The sequence below is a fragment of the Didymosphaeria variabile genome (assembly GCF_027946475.1).
Source record: "Didymosphaeria variabile strain IMI 356815 chromosome Unknown scaffold_3, whole genome shotgun sequence".
Lineage (NCBI taxonomy): Eukaryota > Fungi > Ascomycota > Dothideomycetes > Pleosporales > Didymosphaeriaceae > Didymosphaeria > Didymosphaeria variabile.
Window position 1 is genome coordinate 2,885,587 of NW_026611622.1, and position 23,624 is coordinate 2,909,210.

Consider the following 23,624-nt stretch of genomic DNA (forward strand, 5'->3'; position numbering starts at 1 on the left):
ATCCGAGCCTTGGACCGCTTTCGTAGTACAAAGACGCATACGAGTACGAATACAGCCGTGTCTGTTGGGGCCGGAAGTCTGAAACCCCAGGCGACGAAGACGGAGGTCCGTAGCCCTGTGTAAAATGGCCGACCGCCGACCGCTCATCGACGACTCCACGCCTGACCCTCCTGAAACCACATATGCAACGCCTGCGCTACCGTCGCTAGGCTTCAACAATACCTCGAGCTCTCTCGGATTTACTCCAATCGCAGTCTCGCCGCCTCTCAGCCCACGCTTTTCGCGACCTGGATATACACGTTTAGGGAGCGGTGCGACCGCAGTCGAGCGTACACCTGCCACGGTGGTAGAGGAAGAGGAGCATGTTGCAGACAGTCTCAGTTGCCGATCAACGAGTGGGCTAGGCATAGCAAACACACCTTCACACCCACCTACGCCAAGTCGTCGAGTATCGGTACAATCGATCCCACGACGGCCAGTTGGAAGCGTGCGCAGTCCCTCGATTAAGAGCCCCGCCCTCACCTCACCTCCTGATACAGGTGATCCATTTCTTGGCGGATTCCCATACCAATCAGCTGAAAGCACACCTGATCTGAGGCGAGAAAGATTCAGTCCCAAGCTCGATGGTGGAGGATACGAGCCGTATAGACAAGGCGGACTGAAGCATGCTGGAGGAAGCAGCACAAGTTTGAATAACGACTATCAACATTTCTTGCAGGCCAGCAAGGGCGCCGCGCCGTCTATCAACTCCGCATACCAAAACAGCTTCCATCCAGTCCATGAATGCGCGACAGAAAGACCATTCTACCACTCGAGATTCACATGGGTATCCGTTAGCATCGTGATAATATGTTTATTCTCTACTGTCTTCTCCGGCATATTCCTTGGTCTTGCATTAAGAGCTCCCCGATATGGACGATCGATCTCAAGCCAGGGTTCTTTCAAACCATCGGACGCTATTCTCCTTACTACTGTTTTCGCTAAGCTGATCGAACTTTCATTTGTTACTTCATTTGTTGCATTCCTCGGCCAGGTCCTCAGCAGAAGGGCTTTCATGAAGGAGCACGGTCGCGGCGTCACGCTCTCTGAGTTGAGCATGTGGCGATGGGTAGTGCAGCCCGGCACTCTCATCACGCATTGGGAAACCGCAAAGTATGCGGGCCTATCAATCCTCGGCTTCTTGAGTCTGCTAAGCGCGATCCTGGCTACGCTTTACTCGACCGCAGCTACTGCTTTAGGTACGTACCACATGTTGACCAAAACCCGACGAACGCTCACCTCGCCAGTACAACCAATGCTCAAGGACGGAGGTCACTTTACCCCGATGGTCTACGCCGGCCGTGTGAAGACTGGCTTCGCAAACGTCAACTACGTGAAATCGATCTGCGAGACGCCGATAACAGGAACAATGGACAAAGACAATTCGGGCAGTACCTGCCTACAGCTTGAGCATGCTGGACAGGGATATCACAACTATCAGCGATATCTTTCCGCCTGGAAATCCTGGAATCGATTCGGCAACGGCACTTCCGATCAGCATCTGCGCCCGCCAGGCTTTGGACTTCTTCATGAGAATACTACCATCACTGCCCAATGGATCGACATAATTGACACCACGAAAGAATCCCAGAAGTACAAACGAGCTGTCAACCGCGTCAGTTTAGCAATGCCTCATGCAGGCGTCTTCTCAGCAGCTCGCTACGGCGAAAACGATATCATGCAACCTGAGGAGTTAAATTCGGAAGGCACCTACAGTCTGAGGGCCAGCGTTCCTAGTCCAGTACTGAATGTTCTATGTGCCAACCTGAATGAAACAGAAATGGCACCCATCGTTTACAATATGTGGCCCAATAGCGAAGAGGTCACTATAACGAATTGGAACGACGACCCTACGGTTGGTATCAAAGGCAATGCTACAACCAAAAACAATACGGTTGTAGACGAATTGTTCGGCTGGACGAAGAAAGACGATAAGAGCATGGTGGATTATCCGCCCGTGTTCGCCAAATTGCCATTGGCATTCAACACCATCATGAACCATACCAGCTATGCGTGGGGAAGAGACTCAATCTACCTCTTGGGTGCTGGTGGGAACATGGATGACGGAACTTCCCAGAACGGTACTTACATGGTGTGCAAGATCCATGTAACTTTGACATCCAAATGCACTACGCAGTACAACGCCACGGGTTCCGGGGGTAGTATGGAAGCCCTTTGCGAAGACAAAGATCCACACATGGCCTACATCAACAGCAACTCGAGCGAAGCAGAGAGTGTGAGCATGACCGACTGGAGAGACATAGGCTTCGATTGGTCGAATGCGATGTCACTCAATGCTGGTCTCACGGACGGCGCGGCCTCTAATGCAAGATTGCTCATGCAGTTGATGCTCAAGGAAAATGACGAGGGCGAGTTCGATGTCAACCCTTCGCTGCCTAGTCCGGCGGAAGCACTCGCTGTGATGTCTGGTTGTGAGTATTCTCCCACTTGCGCCGGGTCAATCATTCTAATGCTCCTTCATAGGTACGTTGCTGATGAGTGCAATTGACTCCCCCTATGTCATGTTCTGGAATTACACCACCATCGTTCCTCTGCTCGACGACTACACTAGGCAATACTTCAACGGTTCCGTGAAAGCCCAACAATACGCTTCCGGTGGCGTAGACAACGTCTCTAAGGCCTGGATGCTCATTCTCTTCCTGGTTTTCATCATGAACATCTTCGTCCTCGCGTATTTCCTGTTCCACAAGGGCCTCGTAACCGACTTCTCGGAACCGCCCAACCTCTTTGCGCTCGCCGTGAATTCGCCTCCCTCGCACCTTTTCGCCGGGTCATGTGGAGGCGGTCCCGGAGGGAAGCAGTACGTGGTAAACTGGTTCGTCAATTCAGAGGGAGATCATCTTTACATGGAGCCTGGACAAAAAGCTGCACACGAGCATATAGAGCATGCACATCCACACATGCTCGCGCCGCCACCACCTCCACCGCCAGTGAATATGAAGCCAGGCACTGGAGGTTTCTTTGCTGGCGCTGTGGCTGGTGCGGCAACCTCGTTCCAGAAATTACGGCAACGGGTCCTCGGCTCTGGAGCGAAGAAGCATCATTCTCGGCATCAAAAATTAAGCCCCATAAGCGTTCACACGCCCGATCGAGGGGTGGAGCTTGAAGATGCGGCTACGAAGACGCAGAGGGATTATCATAAGCTTTCTAAGAGGACGAGCGTGCTGTGAGCAGGGGTGGCTTCTTGCTTGTAATGTTTATTAATAGTGTAATGCTAATTATATTGAACCATCGTCCCAATTGTCGACATCTGTGTATTTATTCCGTGCTACCATTTCTAGCCACTAGAAGACCATCCCGCCTTTGTTCTTGATACACTGTGGCTCATCGCTCCCACTCGTCTTTTGCGTTGTGTTAGTTAGATGTCATCAGTGATTCCTTGGTCGGGAAGTAAGTTGAAGACTTACCAGGTGAAAATGCATGTATCGGTTCACGATCTGTTCTCCCAGTCGTGACGATGCTGCTTGTCGGTTTTTTTGTCTAAGACGGATTCAATGTCTGCTATTCAAGAACTATAGCATGGCCTTAAGCCATTGTCGAACCCATCGCTCGCGCAACACTAACGTTCTGTCGGTCCGTACGTGCAAGGCACGCATCAAGCAAGACTGACGTCGTGTCGGAATAGGATTGGCGGTTGAATTAACCAATGTGGCCAAGTAATTAGTATAGGTATGTGCATAGTCATAGATCGACACGAGTCTGTATGCACAGAGTAAGAGATGATCCGCTAGGTACACGCCCGCTCTGAATGTGTAAAGAGGATCACACAGTGAAATGTTCTAAAGTGATTTACTATGACTATCAAGGATTGAATTGGTCGGTAAATAAACGTATCAAGTAACAGCGCAACAGGCCCAGCGAACCCATATGTATGACCATGTATTCACTCCGACGTCTGCTGAATAGCAACTTAGCTCGTTGCATGATCGAGAACGACAACAATCGAGTGGCAATGCAGTACGTACCATTTCCTGCAAGTCCTTTCACGCATCATGCGGATATATGGTATTTGGTCCTCGGCCACCATCTTGATGCTCTCCTCCACCTTGCTGCTTTGGTGCCATCATGATGATTTCGATAGTCCTTTGGTATGTTAAATTTCTTCCACATAGTTTTACATAGACAGACGTACAAGGGAGACGTTTAAGCCACAGCTGCGAGTGGACAAACACAGGTTTTCCGGCGGGCTTCTTCTTGATAATAAAGGTTGGTGAGGCACCTTCTGATTGACTTTATAAAGACAGTTACATAGATCGGATGTTCGACAAGGCTGAGCGCCAAGCCAAGTGGGCAGTTGACCGGTACGCGCTGTTGCCTAAGAGAAAGTGACGCTACTACCGTTCACCGGTTTTCATGCAATTGCTTCTGAATACGATTAGTCCAAATGATACAGCGCATCGCGTATGATACGTTGTTCACCGCCTTTTTTGTCATAGTGCCGCGGGGGTGTCGATATCTGCAGATGCGGATTCACCCTATTGTCTCATAACGGACGCAAGATACATCACGCGGAGGACTGACTGTACAGGCTCACTTGACCACTTTGTGCTGGAATCCAAAATGGCCAGCGAAATGATAGGTAGGGTATCTTGCGCGAAAGACCAAACTCCGTGCAACACAATATACACAGACTCTGCACATTCTCATACATCGCGAGGATACAAATAGCTGTCAATCACACAATTTTCGTCTCGCCTAGATCGTGTGGAGTTTGTTCCTCTGTTTCGTAGAGCTGCTCAGGCTGGATATCCTGCCTGAAAATGTACTTCTTCAAAAAGTACGGTATCTGTCGGAGACCGTAAGCAGCATGGACACTGGTCGGTACGCTGAACACCTGATCGAGTTCTTCGAGCGTTTTGCCTTTCGTTTCCTGTCGCATAATGTCAGCAACGAACTCTTGCGGAATCAAAACTACGTACAGAGACAACTCACAGGCATGAACAATAGCACTAAGATCCATCCGATGATATTCCAGGCAGCATACCAGCCAAATGCACCCTGGGGCTTGAATGCTCTCTGCAAACTCGGCCACGTGATACTCAGAAGCGCATTGAAGAACCATGTCGTCGCTGTCGCAAGACTCATCCCAAGCGTCCGCATATACAACGGGTACGCCTCGGCAGAGTAGGTGAAAGGCACGGGGCCTTCTCCAGGACTGTACACCACGCCGAACAAGTAGATGCCAAGGGCAATACAGGATACGCGTGCATCGGTTGTGGGCGGTATCCAGAATGAGAAACCTGTAAAGAGCAGGAAGAGGGCCATGAGCGGGAAGGTGATCAGGAGGAGGTTACGCCGCCCGAAAGTATCGATTGTGTACATGGCCGGGATAGCGAAGAGAAAATTGATGACGCCGAAGCCAAGAGAGGCGGCGAGCGCGGATTGGTCTGAAAAACCGGAGTTCGAGAAGATGCTGCTCGAGTAGTAGGCAATTACGTTCACTCCGCAGAACTAGTGTATGTTAGACTACGGTTATTGACAAGAGGAAGGACTTGCGCGCCTGTTGCATGAACATTACAATCTCGCTAGCAAGCATTGCCCTTCTGTTTCGGGGAACAGTCCATAGCTCTTTGATTTTGCTTTGGCCGATCTTCATATTCTCCTCTGCTCTCAACAGCTCAGCCATGTAGAATATGTCTCTGGCCGCTTGAATTCTGTTGAAACGTAACCTGCACATAGCTTGATAAGCTTCCGCATGTCGACCTTTTGACATGAACCAGCGGGGGGATTCCGGTGCGAGGAAAACAAAGCAGCAAACTATCACAGCTGGCAGCATGGCGGATCCCATCATCAGCCGCCAGTTTAACCCGGTAATGTGGGGTTTATCATTCACGCCTGCCAAACCCGAAGGTACAAAGTCAGTGTTTGTCTCATAGGAGTGGGGATGGGACATCGCCTCGTGTCTCAACTAAGCGAAAGAAAGATTCTTTCCTTGTGTCAGAAACAGATAAAGAGGGTCCGTCTTTCCTTGGCGGAAAACACGCATCTACTTTATACCCGGGAGACTTGCCATAGAACGCCAGGTCCGCTGCATATCCAAGCATGATACCAAACGCTGTCCACATTTGCCATTGCATTACGAGAGCGCCTCGGATACCGGGCGGAGAGCATTCGGCCGCGTAAATTGGGACGGTGGCCGACTTTGGGCCGATTCCAAGACCAAGCATGAACCGCGCGATGAACATGTGCCACCAATTCTATCCCTTTTAGTCCAAAAAGATAAGAGCAACGCTTTCGACACTCACATCGACGAAGCCTTGCCAAAAGCATGTTATCGCACTGATCAAACAGGTCAGGAAGATGGTTCCTCTCCGACCGAACCAGTTGTTGAACGGAGTGGTAAGCCAACAACTAACGAATGCACAGCACACATATGGTGCGCTGTTTACGAGACCGACCAGCCAGGTTGATCTATATTCGTCGCCTCCGATACCGAATTGTTTGGCGTAGAATAATTGTGCTCCATTGACGACGGTCTCGTCTGTGTCTATGTAAGTAAATCTTGTACGATCTGAGGAACCCGAATCATACCCATGCCCTGCACCGCGGCGCAAGTCGAACACAGAATAACGACGAGATATAAAAGCCGCGGCTGCGACCATCGATGGGACAATTCTTGCTTCAATACGACGAGTTCCTCATCTGTAACCCCAAGTCTTGTCGCGTGCGCTAAATACGTCGGTTCGCGCGCAAGACAAGCGCCGATTTCAAGAGCCCGCACATCTTCCGGATCGGTGAGAGCATTGTCGTGCGCATATACACGGCCCATTTTTTGCAGCTCATTGTATGTATAGCCTTGAAGTGGATTTGCAAGTCGGGCATTTAGATGGCGGCGTGCCCTTTGTGCGGCAGATACAGCGATCGAGGCGCGATGGGCTGATGGGCTGCCATCGCACGGTTCCGACGCATCTTCAATATGCGAGTCGTTGAACGATTCTGGCTTCTCGCCGGGCACCCCCAAATGCATGGACATGGTGACTGCTAGCTCTATAATAAGTCAGCCAGGTTATCGTCGTCACCTTTGAACAGTGCCACTTGCCTGTATATCATGCATGGGTACATGTGCTGCCAAATGCGAGCTAAGGACCCACAACATCAAAGGTAGATCATGGGCGGGGTGTGGGGGACCTAAAGTATCGCGCAACGCTGACAGTGCTGATACCATCCTCCGTGATGCAACAAGGGTGACCACCCGCTATCGAGCGTACAATAGAGGATCTGCGCCTCCGGACCTACGTGCCGGACAGGCGGGCGCGATGAGATGCACTGCGCTGACATGGACCGAGAGCGACTCCGGCTAAGCATTCCTCATGCCGCTCATTGCTTGAGCCGCTCGAGCATGCTCGTAAAGCCTAACTGTGTCCTGCCTAGCCAGACACCTGTTCAAGAGCGAGGCGTTCACGTAAGCTTCAAAGGAAATGCTTTGTTGTCTGTTGACATCAACGGACCGGGATGATGTCACCGGCAGTCCTTTGTAACGCTGGGCGAGAGGCGAAGAACTGCTCGTGTCGGAATCAGGCTGGAGACCGCCTCGCTATCGACTCGTCATCTACACATTGCGGTGTGGCCTTGCGGTCGGGCCCAGCTGAAGCTTGCCAGGAGAGCGAGCGGTCTGGAAGATCAGACAATTCTGCATGGCGTCCAAGTTCCTGCCGCGTAGGATCCAAGACTCGTGTTGCTGATGTCGAAGCTGGCGACAGTTGCAGGGGCCGCTCTCTTCCGTCCGATATGCCGACGAGGCTGGCAACAAGCGTGACGTTCAACGGCGCCGGGCTGCCCACCAACTACACCCGGTGCACGGACCCTCCGCCCAAATTCTCTTGCCAGCCTGACCGGTTTTTCTTGTCATACGCATAGTGCGTCTGAGCCCGGTCACGATGAGCGAGGACGGCTCTGGAGTCTTGGAGGGTGTTTTCGGTAAGCCCACAACTGTGATTGTTTTACGCCAATGATACCCAGGTGGGGTCTGAGATCACGTGCTCATTCACAGTGCCAGCCATACACAAACCCTCCGGCATAACCTCCGGCCAATGTCTGCTACACCTTCAAAACGTCTTCTCAAGGTCCACCCTCTTCGCCCCCCTCCTCGCCTCCACACGTCAAAAAAGGATTGACCAAGCCTCTTTCCTCCCTTCCAACCAAAAGAATAAAGCCGACGATGAAGAAGCCAACGGCCGCTTCTTCCGCATGGGTCACGGCGGCACCCTCGACCCTCTTGCATCTGGCATCCTGATCATTGGTATCGGTAGAGGCACGAGAGCATTGCAAAACTACCTTGGCTGCACGAAGACGTACGAGACTGTCGTGTTATTTGGGAAGAGCACAGATACGTATGATGTAGACGGGGAAGTCGTTGCAGAGAAAACCTGCGCACATATGAATGAGGCCTTGGTAAGGGAGAAATTGGCCGCGGTCAGGGGGAAATTTCGCCAGGTGCCGCCGCTGTACTCAGCGCTCAAGATCGATGGAGTGAAAGCTTGCGACTATGTGAGGGCGGGAAAAGAGTTACCGAGAGAGTTGGAAGCTAGGGAGGTATGTGTCGATGAGTGTGAAGTGCTGGAATGGTGGAATGACGCGAAGCATGACTTTAGATGGCCGGGCGAGAGCACTGCTACGGCAGCACCTGCTGTCAAGGTACGGCTCACCGTGAGTTCTGGCTTCTACGTGAGGAGCTTTGCGTACGATCTAGGAACGACATGTGGGAGCCTGGCGACATTGGACGAGTTGGTCAGGACGAGGCAAGCGAATTTCGCAATACGTGATAGGATTAGTGCGGAAGAGACCTTACCGGCTGTAACGTACGCGGATCTTGACGCTGGCGAAGACGTGTGGGGACCTGTTGTCAAACATCAACTCAGGACGTGGATTGCACAAAATCCACCACCAGCAGCGCAGACACACGTCAATGGCCGCGACCCCGGTACAAAGAAGCGCTTGAGCGAAGAGGAAAAGGTGAAGACAAGGCAAAGATTTCGAGGAGAGTGGGTCGGTACTTCGAGGAAAGAGCGGAGGAGACAACAAAAGGCGGCAAAAGCATGCATGAATGGGCAAAATGATGCTGCATCGTGATCTACACTCTACTACAATACCCTCCGTACATCGAGACCAGCCATTCCAAACCCCCTACATCGAGCTCATCATCGGGTTACCGGGTAACTGCGTGAGCCCTACGATGCAGTCAGCACAAACTCAAGACGAATACCACATCCGAAAATAGTCACTCACAGCCATCGACATCCTCCTATACGGTCTTGGGGGTCTTGCACTGCTTCGCGGCTGAGATATCTTGACTCTTCTGGTTCTCGCAAGTCGCGCTAAAGCAGCCGTTATCGTCCATAGCACGCCGGAGCGCGTCGCCGTTCCAGCCGAATACATCTGTCATGTATCAACATAAAACAACTAGAAGCATCCGAGGACGTACAACCTCCGTGCTGGCCATAGCCGGTCTGTTACGAGTCGAGAGGTAGAGAGGCTACGAACCATCGGATGGCCAGTAAGCCTTGTTGTTGAAAGCCGTCGTGTCCCAGATAATTTGTCACCTGAATCAGCATCCATTTACCCGAATTGACTGTCAGATCCACCTTGAGCATGAGCAACGGGATCTTAATTAGATGAGACCAACAGTTCGCTGGGCCTTACTTGGATATGCAGCGTGATCCTATATTTGATCAGTCGCCAACGTCGAAGTTGGACACCTTCTCTACCTGATGGTTCGGGCTATCGAGATCCTTTCCGTTCCAACAACTCGGGTACAAGATATTCGATCGAATACCGCCCGGGCATGGCTGAGGTGGAGACCCCTCAAAGCCGAGCTTCACATCCGAGCAAGGAGCTGCATTATGTTGGATCTGGGGAACGCGCTTGAATGTGCCGTTCTTAGCTTTGAAACATACATTCGTCGTCTAGCTTAGCTAAGTCTCTCTATCAGCGAACGCGCTTTCATTCTACAGTGCTATGTAAGCAGTTTCGGTACTAATTGGCTTCTCCTGGGGTAACACCGGGTACCAAAACTTCGGGCAAGGCACTCAAGATACATACTAATTACTCCTATCATCCGCCAGCCCGCACTTCGTGCACTCGCTAAGCGATTCACGTCGGTACTCGCAATCGTCATATTGCCCCGATGATTTGGAGTATTTGCGGAGTACCAATCGTGCCCGGGTTTACAAGGGGTTCAAACCGCTCGATGGTGAGCTGCGAGCAGCCGAAGCGGAGTGATTGAGGCCTTGGTTGAATTGGCCATGTGTGGTGACCGCGAAGAAAATGGTGGTTAGGAGCATTGTGGAGATGAACTTTGACAGTAGGTGAAAGAAAGTGGTAGGGAAAAGGTGCGGACGATGCAGGAGCGGAGAAAGTTGGGAGCCATATTAAGCTACTTTCCATGTGAGCGCATCTTCTTCGTCGTCTGGTAAGGTTAGGGGCCAGTATTGAAAATTGATCCTAGTCGGTCCCTGTCGTCTAAGATCGGGTAAAAGAGCGTCCACTATAGATTGATTGGCCAGCAGCAGCGCGTACCCGTTCACGCCCCCATGAGGTAATGCACAGCATAGACCTGATCGATATAGCTCACCTCGGTGTGGTGCTGCCGCTACCCCATAGATTGGAAGGGTTGATCGGGGTCACAGTGGCGAACGTCGTGACGAAGATGCACTTTCACTCAACGGTGACCCGTACCACTTGGCAAGCTGGATCATAAAGTCCGTATTAGCTTTCAAGGTCTCGGCGTTGGGTTCTTGTTCCGAAACGCTCGGTGGTAGCGCGAAAGTAACCTTTTACAACGATGGTCGGCATGTGCGTATTATCATGTGCTTCACTCTACGTAACGAGCAGCTGCGGCCGCGAGAGCATTGCACTAACATGTGGCTCTGTTCCCCTTGACCAGGTCTATGTAGTATGAGGAACCATACATCTTTTCGCCGTTGTCGTAACCACCGCAAAGCAGCCTGATGACCTCCTACCATTTCGCCCACCCCCTATGGCCCCCTCTCTAAACCTTCAATTTCCCCTCTATCCTCCCAATTTCGTTCAACAATACCTCCTTCCTCCCCGCCAAATCCCTCATCCCCCTCTCCCCCGCCCTCCCGTACAACTCCAACGTCCTCCTCGCCAAGCCCTCCCTATCCCTCAACTTGGCCTCGCTACTACCCTGCTCAGCCTTGAAATTCTTCAAAGCCTTCACAAACTCCGCTGGCGGCGGATGCGTATGGGTGTGAATCTTAGCTTGGAGGCCAAGCAAGGCAGCGCGTGCAGCGATGTGCTCGGCGTGGGTGGATGTGGCGCGGGCGATGGCGCCATGCTGTGTGCGTTCGAGGATGAGGATGCTGGTTTGGAGTAGGTCGAAGTGGAGGGTCAGGACGGTATGCGCCAAGTTTGCGAGATGGACTTTTTCGTCTGCTAGGTCTTTGGTTAGGTCCAAGGTTGCAGCATTTCGAAGTCCTTCGGCCTTTGAGCGCAATTCTTCGATCTCAGGAGGGGATTTTGGGTCTGCAATCTTGCACAGGAGACTAGCGGTAGTGATGAGCTGATCGGATAGCGCGAAAGAGATGATGTCAATGTTTGAAAGAAACAACTGTGTGTCGGTAGCTAAAGTGTTGCGGTCTGAGGCTGGGATTTGGCCAGTAAGTTGTGCTGTGACGAGATCGATTGGGGAGTGTAAGTCTTGTGGAAGTGTAGCCGATCGGGAGGGTAGAGTGGTGAGGGTCTGAGAGAGAATTTGTGAAGTGTGGACATTTGTGCGGTGTGTCGTTAGATCCTACAAGAAATATTAACACATGGCCGCTCATTCCTCGCATGAAAGTAGAGCTTTGTGTAGTGTGTGTATAGAAGACCGTTCGAGGTGGTTGAGAGGCATCAAGCGGGAATGAGTTCTGCACCGTGAAAAGGAACCAGTGTTCGCGTAGGAGTATTGCATAGAGTTTCGGGACTAGTGACTGCTAGAACTTACCTGCCGTATCTCCCCATGCATCCTCTGTTTCTTCGAATCGCGCGTTGAGCCATCCGGATTCAGCTTCCTCGCGCACAAATCTCTATATAGCACCTCGAAGTTGGGGTTCCGCTCCAACGTCGTATTATCCACAGGTGGTAACATGGCTCTTGTTACTCTATCCGTGATCGTCTTGAATGCGTCTTGTTTGTAATGTTCAAATGAGGTGAACGTTGTTGTAGTTAGATCGACCATTCCATTTCTGGAAGCGCTAAGGTAGCGGCTTGGCTCCCTCGAACTTCCAACAATGACGGTCTACGGATGCCATCGTTTGCCCGTGTCACTGCAATATGTATCTGCTCGCGTAATGTCGGTAGCGCGATTGGTTTAGGCCCCGGGGATAGTGCGTGCTAGTACGTGTACCGACTATCGTCCTATACCGACGCCGACCCGTCCACCCCGCCACTCAGGGTGGTTATTCGATCACAGATGAACAAAGCATGTATCTCGCAATCACCAGACACCCAGGGCATGCTTCGAACGAATTTGACAAGGTTACGTAACTACTAGAACCAGCCCATCTTGCCGTCAAGTACTGATACAACATCGTGATGGAAGCTTTATTTATGCGTGAAAGCAACATCCCTTTCCATGTTTCTCTCACGCTCCGATGATCTTCTCTCCAACGACCTCATACTCTTCCGCAACGATCTCCCCTGCATCATTCCAAATTTTCTTCGCACCCATCTTACATATCTGCACGCGATCGATTCTGACATTGTCCGCCCAGACAACATTTTTAAACCGCTCAATCAGATCCCTCGCGTCGAAACGCAACCAGCTCTTCGCCTCCGGCCCATGACCAGTCGAGCCGTCCAGCTTCGGTACTTGCGTCTCTGTAGTCGATGGATCAGGCGGCGCCGTAGTGACTTCGTCCTGGCCGTCTATCGTTGACCCGGCTGTTGACGCACCGTCATCATGCTCTACATCGTTCACTCCGTCCACAACGCTGTCGACCTGTTGTCCTCTGGGTGAGGGAGCTTTCGCTCTCCCACCCCGCCCTCTCGACTTAGCATATATAGTGTTAATAACCGTAGCGTGCAGTCTCAGCGTCCTCTTGTCCTCAATCAAGAACCCGTTCTTCGTAAATTCATACTTCAGCTTCTCTCCAAATGGCTGCAGTCTATGACTCTGGTCCATCGGTTCCGCATACAAGATACTTGTCTTATGCGCCACCTGCATAGGCACCAAGCCCTTCAAATCAACAGACAGCGCCTCCCAATCTGGCATCGCATACGCGTTCAGGTTTTCCGAGACGGTGCCGCTTTCCGCGGCTTGCTCGGCCATGCACTGCGCTGTGACGTTTTGGAGGATTTTCTTCACATCTAGCTCTTTGAGATACAGTGTCGCTGCTTGGAGCTGCTCGTCGTCGAGCGACATAACGCCCAGCGTGAGGTGTAATGTTTCAGGTGGTCTTACGGCTTGGACTGGTAGGAATCCTGTGTCCCCGAGCTCTCGTTTTAGCTTTGACAATTGGGTATGAAGTTGATATCGGCTGTTTTCGTTGACGACGGGCAGGCACAGAAAGTGCGTTAACTGCGGTTTCCTGGATCCGCCTTTCCCGTTCTTCCCTCTGCCTTTGCTGTGCCGCTGCGTATGAGGTGGTGATACATTGCGGTTTAGGGACGGCGATGCTTGTAATGAGATGCGGACTTCGGCATTGTCGCGCAGCTTCTCGCCATCCAAGAAGTCGTTGTATTCACCTCTACCCTTGCTCTTGCCCATGCTGAGTGGTGATATAGGAAAGTAACGCCTTCTCCAAGGTTGCGATGCCGTACGTGACTTTGACAATCGATTCCGAAAATCGAAGGAGCGACTGGGTTGTGGTGCTGCGGGAGCTGGTGTACTGCAGAATCGTTTGACGGCTGCTCCACAAGTAGATGGGCCGATGAGCATAGGGCTGCAGGGCACGCGGAGTCCGGCTCGCATGAAAACCTGGATGATGGCGCGATCGATCGATGCCCGTCTCAACACCACAGCAGGCAGTGAGACACCTTGTACACAGTATATCGACTTGGGTAGCCTGGCGAAATTCGAACGCGCTTCACGAATGCGCACATGGTGTTGCACGTAGGTTGTCCAATCACGCCATGTGTTCGCGTGTTGCGGCGCATGCTGGTTTAGGGGTTGGACCAATGACGTCAGCAGAAGCTCGCCGCAGCCCTGGAGTGTGTCACCGGTACGCTGGCGCTTTGTACGGATAGATCGTGCTAGGACTAGGACTGGAGATGATCTTCTCACTATTCTGTCTTCTAGAAGGTTTCAAGAAGCGAGAGTACAAGGTGGGCAAGGAATCTATGGCATGGCATTCGAAGAGGGCGGACGTGTTCGCTACAGCATACCCCTCCTTTCTCACAAGCAATGCAGAAGACAGACGGCTGCCCCGGCCATGGGGGAGCGACGTGAGCGTTATCCAAACCCCCGATATCAGGTATCCGCGGCAGAGTCAAAGAAACAGGAATGCGTGAACTGTGAAGAAAATGCTTTTGCTGGACAGCCAGGGCGGGGTGCGACAGCTGCAATGCGCGTCCGCCGACCTCGATGCATGCGTCGCTGCTGCAGCGTTGGAATGTCTCCATCGCCCGCTGTGCGAAGAAAAAGTCTAAGCGTCGTAGAGTGTCGTGTCGGTCGTAGGGTCCCCTCATTGCTCGTCGTTGTAGAACTTCCTGAGGACCTTCTCCACATCGTGGAATTCCTGCTTCGCCTGCTTGATGGTCGTCTCCAGCTTCTTCAGGCCCTCGTCCTCAGTGATGTCCTTCTCGCCCTTCTCGTCCTTTTTCTGGCCGTAGTTCTGGATCTTCTCGCAGGAGTCCTTGACCTTGCTCAGGCCGAGCGTCGCGGACGAGCCTTTGAGGAAGTGACCGAGCTCGGATAGCGTCTTGAGGTCCTTTTTCTCACTGCGCATTGTCAGTACGTTTGAGATGCTCACGTGGCAGGGCTACTCACAGGTTGGAGTCCATTTTTTCAAAGGTGCTCTCGGCCTGGGTGAAGAAGTCGTAGACTATACTCTTGGAGAACTCCCTCTCGTCCTCGTCGTCGTCCATCTCGAGGATCTGCTCAAAGGTAGCCTCATCGATGCTGTCCTTGGCCCCCGGAATCTTCATGATGTCGCCGTCGCTCTTGTGTCGGGTTAGCCGCTGTTTAGGGAGTCGTGCAGACTAGGAATAGGAGCGCAAAGAAGGCAGGTGTGCAGCAACACGTGCAGCAGCTGGAGTGGTGCGAGCACGAGGGGAGCTGCACGGTATGCAGGTGCAAGTGTGGGTGTCAGAAGGAGGGGCAAGTGAACCAACCCTGTCGCCCGCATCGTCTTTGGCCGAATCTGCTCTAGCCATATTATATTATCCGTGCCACGCTATGCTGAGAAACGCCTTCAGTGATGTTGCTTGCCGCGCAACACAGCTGTCTCGCGCTGCACTTGTTGCCGCCGCCGCGTGCGAGTGTCGAGGAGAGGTGTCGTAGCGCACAAAGACGGGCCCCGCCGAAATTTGTCGCTTGCGAATGACGGGCCCGAGCGAGCTTCACTGGTGCGCGCTTCACCCTGCAGCCTACTTTGGGAATGGCGTATGACGAAATGGAGGCTCGGGCCGCGTGAGATGCCGACGTCGAGGTTCTGGGGTGAGGGCCGCTGCCGAAGCTCGAGTCAAGGTGCTGTTGGTCGGTCGAGGAAAGACAGGTTGCAGAGGAGACTAGTTCTGTGTGGGAGTCAGGGAGAAAAATGTCAAAATGTGCCGGTACGACTATTTTAAAAAAGACCCCGCTGGGCTGGCTTCACGCTGGCACTCGGCACCGTGCTCCGGCGGGACAAGCTTTGGGCTGTCCCGCAAAGTGTCTAGCAAGCGGCAAGCCTGGCTCTGTCGGTGAGCATGGCTCAGACGAAGTAATTCTGGGCAGTGATTGTCACGGGGATCCGCTCATGTACCGCGCGCCCAGCTAGGCACCACCTCCATCCTGACGACGAGGTGAGGGGTGGTGCTCTGAGCGGGGGGCCATCGACGTCAACCGGGTCCCAGCCTTCCACCCCGTCGTTGTATGGCGACGACAGTGACCAATGCCCGCAGAACGCCTATCGACCCCCCAATTTCGTCCCAACGTGCATGGCGAGCCATGTCCCACGGTCCTCGTGCGCGGCTGACCATGCCAGCAGCGTCTCTTTGTCCCCACTGAACGAAATGTGCTGGGGGAAGGCTCAACCTGGTGACGGGCGTGGACAAAGACGACGCCAAGAAGGTCTGGAAGCGCTCGAAGCTGCTGCTGGACGTTGGGAAGGTACATAACAAGACACCACGGTCCACGGTGACCCTCTTTTTGGATCCAAGGTGGTTTTGAATGGGTGCTTTGCACCGTGGCTGCAGGGATCCGCGCTTACATCATGGCGCAGCTGATTTTCATCACCTCGCATATGACGGCATTGGTACCAGTTGTGCGGGTTGGCTTGTACACCCTGCGTTTTCGAAGCCGCAGCCAGGGACTCATCACGCCATTGGCGAGGGCTCGCTACAATCGAACATGTCCTGTTTCTGGAACCAACAGTTGGCCGAATTTCCTGGCACTCCCTAGTGCAGAGCGTTGCAACTCAACACTGCTCCGTCTGCTGTGTCCGTTATCTCCACGCGGGTCGTGCTGCAAAGCAGGCTACAAGGGCTCCACCTGCAGGAAATGGCCCTGTCGAGTTGGTGTTCATCCGGCCTACTCCGAGCGCGCTTCATTGCCCGAAACGATGCTTGCTCGGAAGAGCAATCGTCAGGCTGCCGGGATCAAGACAGGGAAGAAAGCTCTCCGCGGATCGGGTGCGGATTGGGGAGGGGCAGAGTTCATCGTCACGAAGAGAAGCGCAGGATTACGAACCCTTCGGCAGTCGGCAATCAGATAACCCCGCGGCAGGTGGGTTTGAACGGCTTTCACTACACAGAGGCTCGGTCGGACACGAAAGGGTGCTGGTCGCCCTGCACGCCGCTAGAAGCATTCGCATGAACTTCAACCGAAGACTCACGGTACAGGTTCTACGGGGAAGGATTCTCGCCAAAACTCTAGCGTCGTGGTTGTCGGGCACAGGCGCACACGCGACCTGCCCGCAGGACCAGGTTTCTCGAAGAAGCAATGATCAACTTGTTAAGCGATGTACTGTGGTATATCGCTTGACCAATCGCGTGGGGCCGCAGACCGAGGGATAACACGAGGCTTGCGGACATCAGGTTCGTAGGCTCATCGTCGTGGGTCCCTTGCATCTTCATGTCAACTGTTACACGGCGGAAAGCAGGTTTGTTGTGGTAGAAGTTTCATTTTAGCCACCGACAATGTACAATCTAGCCGTTGTATGTGGTACTCGAACATGAAAAGTACAGTGCACGCTACGCCGTGCTATATGCCGCACCCAACCAGTCATGTTTACGTCCGACTGCCGCTCCTCCCTATCCAGTGACCTTGTAGATCGACTCGGCAAGGCGCTTGACGTTTCCAGAGGTGATGCCGGCGACGGAGATTCTGCCATCCTTTGTAGCGTAGACAGAGTGCTGCAGAAAAGATTAGCAATGGGTAAGGACGCATTTCGGGACAAAAGCTCACCTCCTTAGCCAAAGCCTCCATCTGTTCAGGCTTCAAACCAGTGTATGCGAACATGCCGATCTGTGATGTAATGTGGCTCCAGTCGTGCTTGCTGCCGAGCTTCTCCAAGTTCTCCTTGAGGAGAGCACGCATGGTAATGATGCGATCAGCCATGTCCTTGACCTCACCTAGCCACTGCTTGTTCAGCGCGGGGTCGTTGAGGATCTCGGAGGCAATGCGAGCACCGTGGACCGGGGGGTTGGAGTAAAGCGGCCGCACAAGAATCTTGATCTGCGAATCAACGCGCTTCTTCTCTTCAGCAGACTCGCAAACAACGGAGAAGGCACCAACACGTTCGCCATAAAGACCCTAGAGCTAATCAGTGTCATTGCTTCGACTACGACATCTTTTGAACACACCATGTTTTTGGCGAAGCTCTGAGCGAGCACAGGGCGAAGTCCCTCCTTGATGAAGTGACGGAGAGCAAAGGCGTCCTTGTCAGTGTTTCCACTGGCAAAGCCTTGGTAAGCCATGTCGAAGAAGGGGAAGTGCTCGCCCTCCTTAACTGCGTTGGCGATCTGCCTCCATTGGTCCTCCGTGGGGTCGACGCCAGTGGGATTATGGGCGCAAGCGTGGAGCAGGACAATGCTGCCCTTCGGGATGGACTTCAAATCGGCGAGCATGCCTTCGAAGTCAAGGCCGATGGTGTCTTTGTTGTAGTATCGGTACTTCTCAACCTTCAAGCCAGAGTCCTTGAACACAGCGTTGTGGTTCGCCCAGGACGGGTTGGGAATGTAGATGGTCTTCGCGCCTGGGTAGAATCGCTCGAGGAAGGCACCACCGATGCGCAGAGCTCCAGTACCGGAGATGGACTGGGTGATAACGACGCGGTCCTCCTTGATGGGGGCGGAGTCAGGACCGTAGGCGAGCTGGAGAGCAGCCTTGGTGAAGGCAGGTACACCGGTGATACCAGCATACTCCTTGTCCAAGTTGGACTCGACGATCTTCTTCTCGGCTTGCTTGACGGAGGGAAGGACAAACGGCTTGCCCTTGTCATCACGGTAGGCGCCGACACCTATGGACGTTAGCTACCAGCGCCATGGTTCGCGTGCGAGGTATAGACGTACCCAGGTTGATCTTCTCGGAGTTGCTATCCGCCTTGAAAGCCTCGGTGATACCTGCACACAGTCAACGCGATGAAAGCTGCGCTTGGACCGCCAGACTCACCAAGAATGGCCTGATCGAGGGGAGCGGTGAGTAAGTAACATCTACACAGCTGTGGAAGGACGGCGACTTACATCCTAGACATCAATCAGCATGTAATCCCATCAATTGGTCTTATTACTAGGCATTAGACTCACTGGAGGGCCCTGTGGCACTTGCGACCAGGCTGAGACCGACCTGGCGCCGGCCTTGACGGTGAACTGCTTGGAAGCAGCTTGACGCAGCACGGTGCGCGATGAGGCGAGCATGGTTTGTGATTTGTGTGGTGTGTGTTGTGTTGTTGATGAGGAAGGAAGGAATGAGAGGGAGGAAGGTGTGGTGAGTCGGAGGCGATGACTTGAGGTTCCCCAGAAATGTCGCTCCACGTTATGGCTTTAGTGAAGCGTGGGAGGCCAAAGCTCCTCCCGCCGTGCCTCGGACTCTTTTCGGTATGCCGATCCGCAGCTATACTGCGAGTATCCTAGCGTGATGTCGGAACGCGAGGCGCGTCTGCGGAAACTTTTTGGAGATGCATGCATGTTGCAAAAACATCCGTCTGCACATAACATCTGGGCACACGCGCTGGTACCACATACCGTATCGGAACCGAGACTCTTGATTAACAAGAACAATCAAACTGCCTTTCCAACGACATGCGCCCTGCCCTCCGGCAGACTAGGAGGCTTTTGAACGACCAACATGCGCTTCACCCCTCGATACCGACCTTCCTCTGTCCTGCTCTCCTCAGAGCTCCGATAGCCCACGCAAACCAACGCGCGCAGAATGTACGACCGGCGAAGATGTTCTCGACCTTCAGAGCAACATCACAGGAGACTACAGTAACTGTCCTCTCAGAGTCTGCACCCCCAACCGCTCCTTCTGAAAAGTCCCTACCTGCCACTCGTATTCGCCGACCGCTCCCTCGCGCTTGCCCAGGCTGTGGCGCGCCGACTCAAATCTACGACAAGAAGGAGGCCGGCTTTTATAGCCTCAACAGAAACGCCGTCGCAAAATATCTTGAATTTGATCCCGAAGCAAAGGAATCAGAGGGGAAAAAGGAAGATGTTTACACCAAGGCCCTTAAACAGATGGATCCAACTGTCCTAGAGGAAATAGGCTTAGAACGCGACGTGTTAGAAGAAAAGAACGAGATCGACGCAAGCCCCCCCGAAACACCCGTATGCGACCGCTGCCACAACCTAGTCCACCATCGTGTGGGAACCCCCATTTACCACCCCTCAGTCGAGGCCATACAGCAGACCATCGCCGAATCGCCGCACCGCCGAAATCATATATATCATGTTGTTGACGCCGCGGATTTCCCGCTCTCACTCATACCTACGCTTCAGTCAACGCTGCGGATACCTAAATTACGAACGAAGAACCGCAGAGCAAAGCATAAAGGATGGGTGGCGAATGATCGCATCGCGGAAGTCAGTTTTATAATCACGCGATCGGACCTTCTAGCGCGGAAGAAGGAAGATGTCGATGCGCTCATGCCGTACGTCCAGAACGTACTGCGAGATGCACTCGGGCGGACAAACAAAGACGCGCGTCTGGGAAACGTGAGGCTGGTTAGCGCCAAAAGAGGATGGTGGACGAAGCAAGTCAAAGAGGAGATATGGGAAAGAGGAGGCGCAGGCTGGATGGTCGGCAAAGTCAACGTGGGCAAGTCCAACCTCTTTGAAGCCGTCTTTCCCAAAGGTAGAGGCGCAGACTACCAAGACGTGCGCAGGATCCGCAGCGCTGCAGAGCGCGAAGCCATGCTGCAAGCCGCGCAATCCCTCGACGAGCTCATCGCAGTGCAGAAACAGCTCGCAGACGAGGACGCCCAGATAGAGCGCCAGGAACAGAATCCCAATTCGAAGGAGCACCAACATCAATCTGCTGACACGGCAGAAGAAAAGCAAATAGATGAAAACGACGAGGATCTCGACCCAGATGCGCTCCTCCCGCCAGCCCAACCTTATACACTTTACCCTGTTCTACCCATCGTATCCTCCCTCCCCGGAACCACCGCCTCACCCATCCGCATTCCTTTCGGCCGCAACAAAGGCGAGCTCGTTGACATGCCGGGTCTCGCGCGCAGCTCCCAAGGTCTAGAAACCTTTGTCCAGCCCAAAGCCCAAGACGACCTTATCATGAAATCCCGCATCACCGCGCAGCGCTTCATCCTCAAGCCAGGTCAATCGCTACTCCTCGGCGGCGGCCTCATCCGCATCACGCCGGTTACTCAAGATATGATCTTCCTGATCCACCCCTTCGTCCCCATCGAGCCGCACGTTACCCGCACAGACAAGGCCGCCGCGCTGCAAGCTCAAGTCAGCGACCGCCACGTCGAGTCCATTCTCGCCGAGGACGTCGGGAGCAAGATGCACTCGGCGGGCCGCTTCAAGCTCAAGTGGGACGTCACTAAAAAACTCGCGGGGCCCCTGACGTCCTCTGTTGCCGCGAAGATGCGCCCTGAGAATCTGCCCTTCCGCATCTTCAGTACGGATATCCTCGTCGAAGGAGTGGGCTGGCTCGAAATCAGCGCACAGGTGAGGCGGGCGCAGGGTTGGAAGCCCGTCGGTATGGTGAAGAAGGATCCGAACGCGGCGCGGAACGCGAAGATTGCGGTGCAGAAGAAGATGGCTGAGGAGTTGCGGTTGAAGCGGGAGGCAAAGATGCGCGGAGAGCAGTACGTGAAGACCCGGGATGAGGAGGAGGATGTGCAGGATGTAAGCGAGTTTCCTGAGGTAGAGGTGTTCAGTCCGCTGGGCAAGTTTGTGGGCGCGAGGATGCCGATGTGTGCAAGTATTGTGAGCGGGCCGAAGCAGATCAGCAGTCGGGAAAGGACTACAAGGCCGAGACGTAGCATGAAGAGTGTGAAGGCGCAGAGGAAGCCGATGGAGAAGTAGAGTAATACCCTGGGTCACCTTGTACGATTGCTAGTACGTTCGCTGTACGATCCCACGACCAAACATTGCATAGACATAGGCTTTTAGCTTAGAAATGGCTCAGAAGAGCCTTGTAGATTAACCTGTATATAGCTTCAGATACCATGTAACTCCATCTAAACCAAAATACACATTGTGTCCCTCTTCATCACGAAGCCAGATGTGACTTGACCTCTCCTGCATGACCCAATTCCATGATACCCCCACCATATCAAAACAGATAGCGTACCTGCTACTACATCCTGTGTTTCTAGAAACCTTGTCGGTTGGTATAAGTTCGAACATGATCCACATGCGTTATCATCAACGCCGGTACGCCAGCACAATGATTGTGCTCATCTTGCAAATGCTGCCCTATGACCCCAATGCTACGCAAGGGTGCATGCCTTGCAGCCACACGAGGCAGTCTCGTGGCCGCGGCTCTGTAAATCGTCATTCGGAATGCATTTAGTCATCGTCCTTTTCGAGAATGTCGAAATAGGCCTTCTGCTCCGCCGCGCAGTCATGCTTGTCACGCGCACAGCCAGGAAAGTTGGCTACGAGGTCGCCTTCTTTATATTTTCCGAATTTGGGGTTGGAGGGGCCGGTTGCGTAGGAGTTGAGGATGTTCTGCGGGATCAAAGCAAGCTTGGCAAGGATGGTGCCGTGCCACCTATCGAAAGTTAGCGATGCTACCAAGAAAATGGAACAATGTGAAGACCAACTGAACAATATGCTCCAGCGCATGCGATTCCGCCTTCTGGAAGTTATAGCTCCTGTAGATAGGGTCGAACCATGCATCCAGGAAGTACTTTGCCCATTCGCCATTCCTGACAATCATACTGGTAGGTACCAAACCCTCTTTGTCCTGCGTCACAATGAAGTCTATCCTGTCACCCTTCAAGTTGCCAAATGTCTTGATGACACTGTCCGGTGGGACAACAGGCTCGTTGGTGATCATGAGTTCCTCGAGACGGGACGGCTTCAGAATGTGCGATTGAAGGTCGATCGAGGGGTTCATGATCAGAGCGGCGCTGTCGAGGTACCAAAAGAATGTCGAGCCCGGGTATAGTGTCATGGCGTGGCGCAGCGCAGGCACCTTGGACCACGTGTGTGGAGATTTGTTGAGGGGGTATTGATTATTTTCGGGGAAGAATGTCAAGTAACCTGTAGAGGATCAGTATAATTGCTAAAATGTGGGTGAATGCCCGTGCAGTGAACGCACCGTGCTTCTTCGCATAGTCCTCTCTGTTCTTCTTGATCTTGTCTGCCCACACCCTGTCCGCCTTTGGGTCTATGGTAGTGACAACGACCACAGGCGGGCCGGAGCCAATGGCAACTTTGGGTATGTTTGCGCCCGCATCACTGCCTGTTCTTCGCAACAGCCAAATCAGGGTGAGGAAGCCCAGTATTCCCAGTGCAGTCGTCCGCAGCTTTCCTCCCCGGAGCAGGTTCTTCAGGGCGGGTGGTATAGGTAGCGAGCTCTGATTCCGTGCGGCGTATGGCGGGGGCCGCGACGTTTTGCGCGGCGGCATGGCGAAGTGCATTGTGAGAATCGGAGGCGGGAGTCGGCCAGGGAGGCCAGATCAGAGGCACGGCCTTTGATGCAAAACGAGGGATAGCAGTTGGAGGCAACGGGGGACAAGTGGGTGTTGCGCTTATGACACGGTCATAGTTGGGACGGGAGCGGTGGTCTCGAGGTGAAGGGGAAAGACAATGCTCTGGGGACGCGCGTGAGGCGGGCCTGTGGAGTAGCTAACATGAGCTGGAGCAAATTTAGTGTTATCGCGCTCTGGCTGAGAGCGGAGTGCCAAGCCGAACACCCCTGCTCTCTTTCCGCAACTGCTGGACCCTTGCTTGACCGTGAGCCCGAAGCAGACGCCCGGGGATCTTTTTTCTTCAAGCGACAAAGACGTCTG

The 23,624-nt window shown here is 53.3% G+C and overlaps 9 protein-coding genes across 9 annotated transcripts; 3 read left to right on the plus strand and 6 right to left on the minus strand.

Annotated features, from left to right (window-relative positions):
- Positions 1-124: 124 nt before the first annotated feature.
- On the plus strand, positions 125-3,230 carry N0V89_004293 (uncharacterized protein; the record flags this gene model as incomplete). The annotated part of the gene is made up of 3 exons (XM_056213080.1): positions 125-374; positions 603-2,471; positions 2,524-3,230. The coding sequence occupies 3 exons, from the start codon at positions 125-127 to the stop codon at positions 3,228-3,230; spliced, it is 2,826 nt and encodes a 941-aa protein (XP_056073388.1).
- A 1,505-nt stretch (positions 3,231-4,735) lies between these two features.
- Positions 4,736-5,686, minus strand: N0V89_004294 (uncharacterized protein; the record flags this gene model as incomplete). The annotated part of the gene is made up of 3 exons (XM_056213081.1): positions 4,736-4,930; positions 4,993-5,511; positions 5,618-5,686. 3 exons carry the CDS (start codon positions 5,684-5,686, stop codon positions 4,736-4,738), a joined length of 783 nt encoding a protein of 260 aa, XP_056073389.1.
- Positions 5,687-7,937: 2,251 nt separating this feature from the next.
- On the plus strand, positions 7,938-9,129 carry PUS4_1 (pseudouridine synthase pus4; the record flags this gene model as incomplete). Its single annotated transcript, XM_056213082.1, has 2 exons — positions 7,938-7,977; positions 8,051-9,129. The coding sequence occupies 2 exons, from the start codon at positions 7,938-7,940 to the stop codon at positions 9,127-9,129; spliced, it is 1,119 nt and encodes a 372-aa protein (XP_056073390.1).
- A 1,918-nt stretch (positions 9,130-11,047) lies between these two features.
- Positions 11,048-12,148, minus strand: N0V89_004296 (uncharacterized protein; the record flags this gene model as incomplete). The annotated part of the gene is made up of 2 exons (XM_056213083.1): positions 11,048-11,812; positions 12,005-12,148. 2 exons carry the CDS (start codon positions 12,146-12,148, stop codon positions 11,048-11,050), a joined length of 909 nt encoding a protein of 302 aa, XP_056073391.1.
- Positions 12,149-12,643: 495 nt separating this feature from the next.
- Positions 12,644-13,768, minus strand: N0V89_004297 (uncharacterized protein; the record flags this gene model as incomplete). The annotated part of the gene is made up of 1 exon (XM_056213084.1): positions 12,644-13,768. The coding sequence occupies one exon, from the start codon at positions 13,766-13,768 to the stop codon at positions 12,644-12,646; it is 1,125 nt and encodes a 374-aa protein (XP_056073392.1).
- Positions 13,769-14,684: 916 nt separating this feature from the next.
- Positions 14,685-15,147, minus strand: YPD1 (Phosphorelay intermediate protein; the record flags this gene model as incomplete). Its single annotated transcript, XM_056213085.1, has 2 exons — positions 14,685-14,940; positions 14,990-15,147. 2 exons carry the CDS (start codon positions 15,145-15,147, stop codon positions 14,685-14,687), a joined length of 414 nt encoding a protein of 137 aa, XP_056073393.1.
- Positions 15,148-17,451: 2,304 nt separating this feature from the next.
- Positions 17,452-19,056, minus strand: AAT1 (aspartate transaminase aat1; the record flags this gene model as incomplete). The annotated part of the gene is made up of 6 exons (XM_056213086.1): positions 17,452-17,553; positions 17,606-17,953; positions 18,004-18,659; positions 18,712-18,762; positions 18,812-18,821; positions 18,946-19,056. 6 exons carry the CDS (start codon positions 19,054-19,056, stop codon positions 17,452-17,454), a joined length of 1,278 nt encoding a protein of 425 aa, XP_056073394.1.
- A 384-nt stretch (positions 19,057-19,440) lies between these two features.
- On the plus strand, positions 19,441-21,687 carry GEP3 (Mitochondrial ribosome small subunit biogenesis protein; the record flags this gene model as incomplete). Its single annotated transcript, XM_056213087.1, has 1 exon — positions 19,441-21,687. The coding sequence occupies one exon, from the start codon at positions 19,441-19,443 to the stop codon at positions 21,685-21,687; it is 2,247 nt and encodes a 748-aa protein (XP_056073395.1).
- Positions 21,688-22,173: 486 nt separating this feature from the next.
- Positions 22,174-23,252, minus strand: MNN11 (putative alpha-1,6-mannosyltransferase mnn11; the record flags this gene model as incomplete). Its single annotated transcript, XM_056213088.1, has 3 exons — positions 22,174-22,378; positions 22,431-22,872; positions 22,931-23,252. 3 exons carry the CDS (start codon positions 23,250-23,252, stop codon positions 22,174-22,176), a joined length of 969 nt encoding a protein of 322 aa, XP_056073396.1.
- Positions 23,253-23,624: the final 372 nt, after the last annotated feature.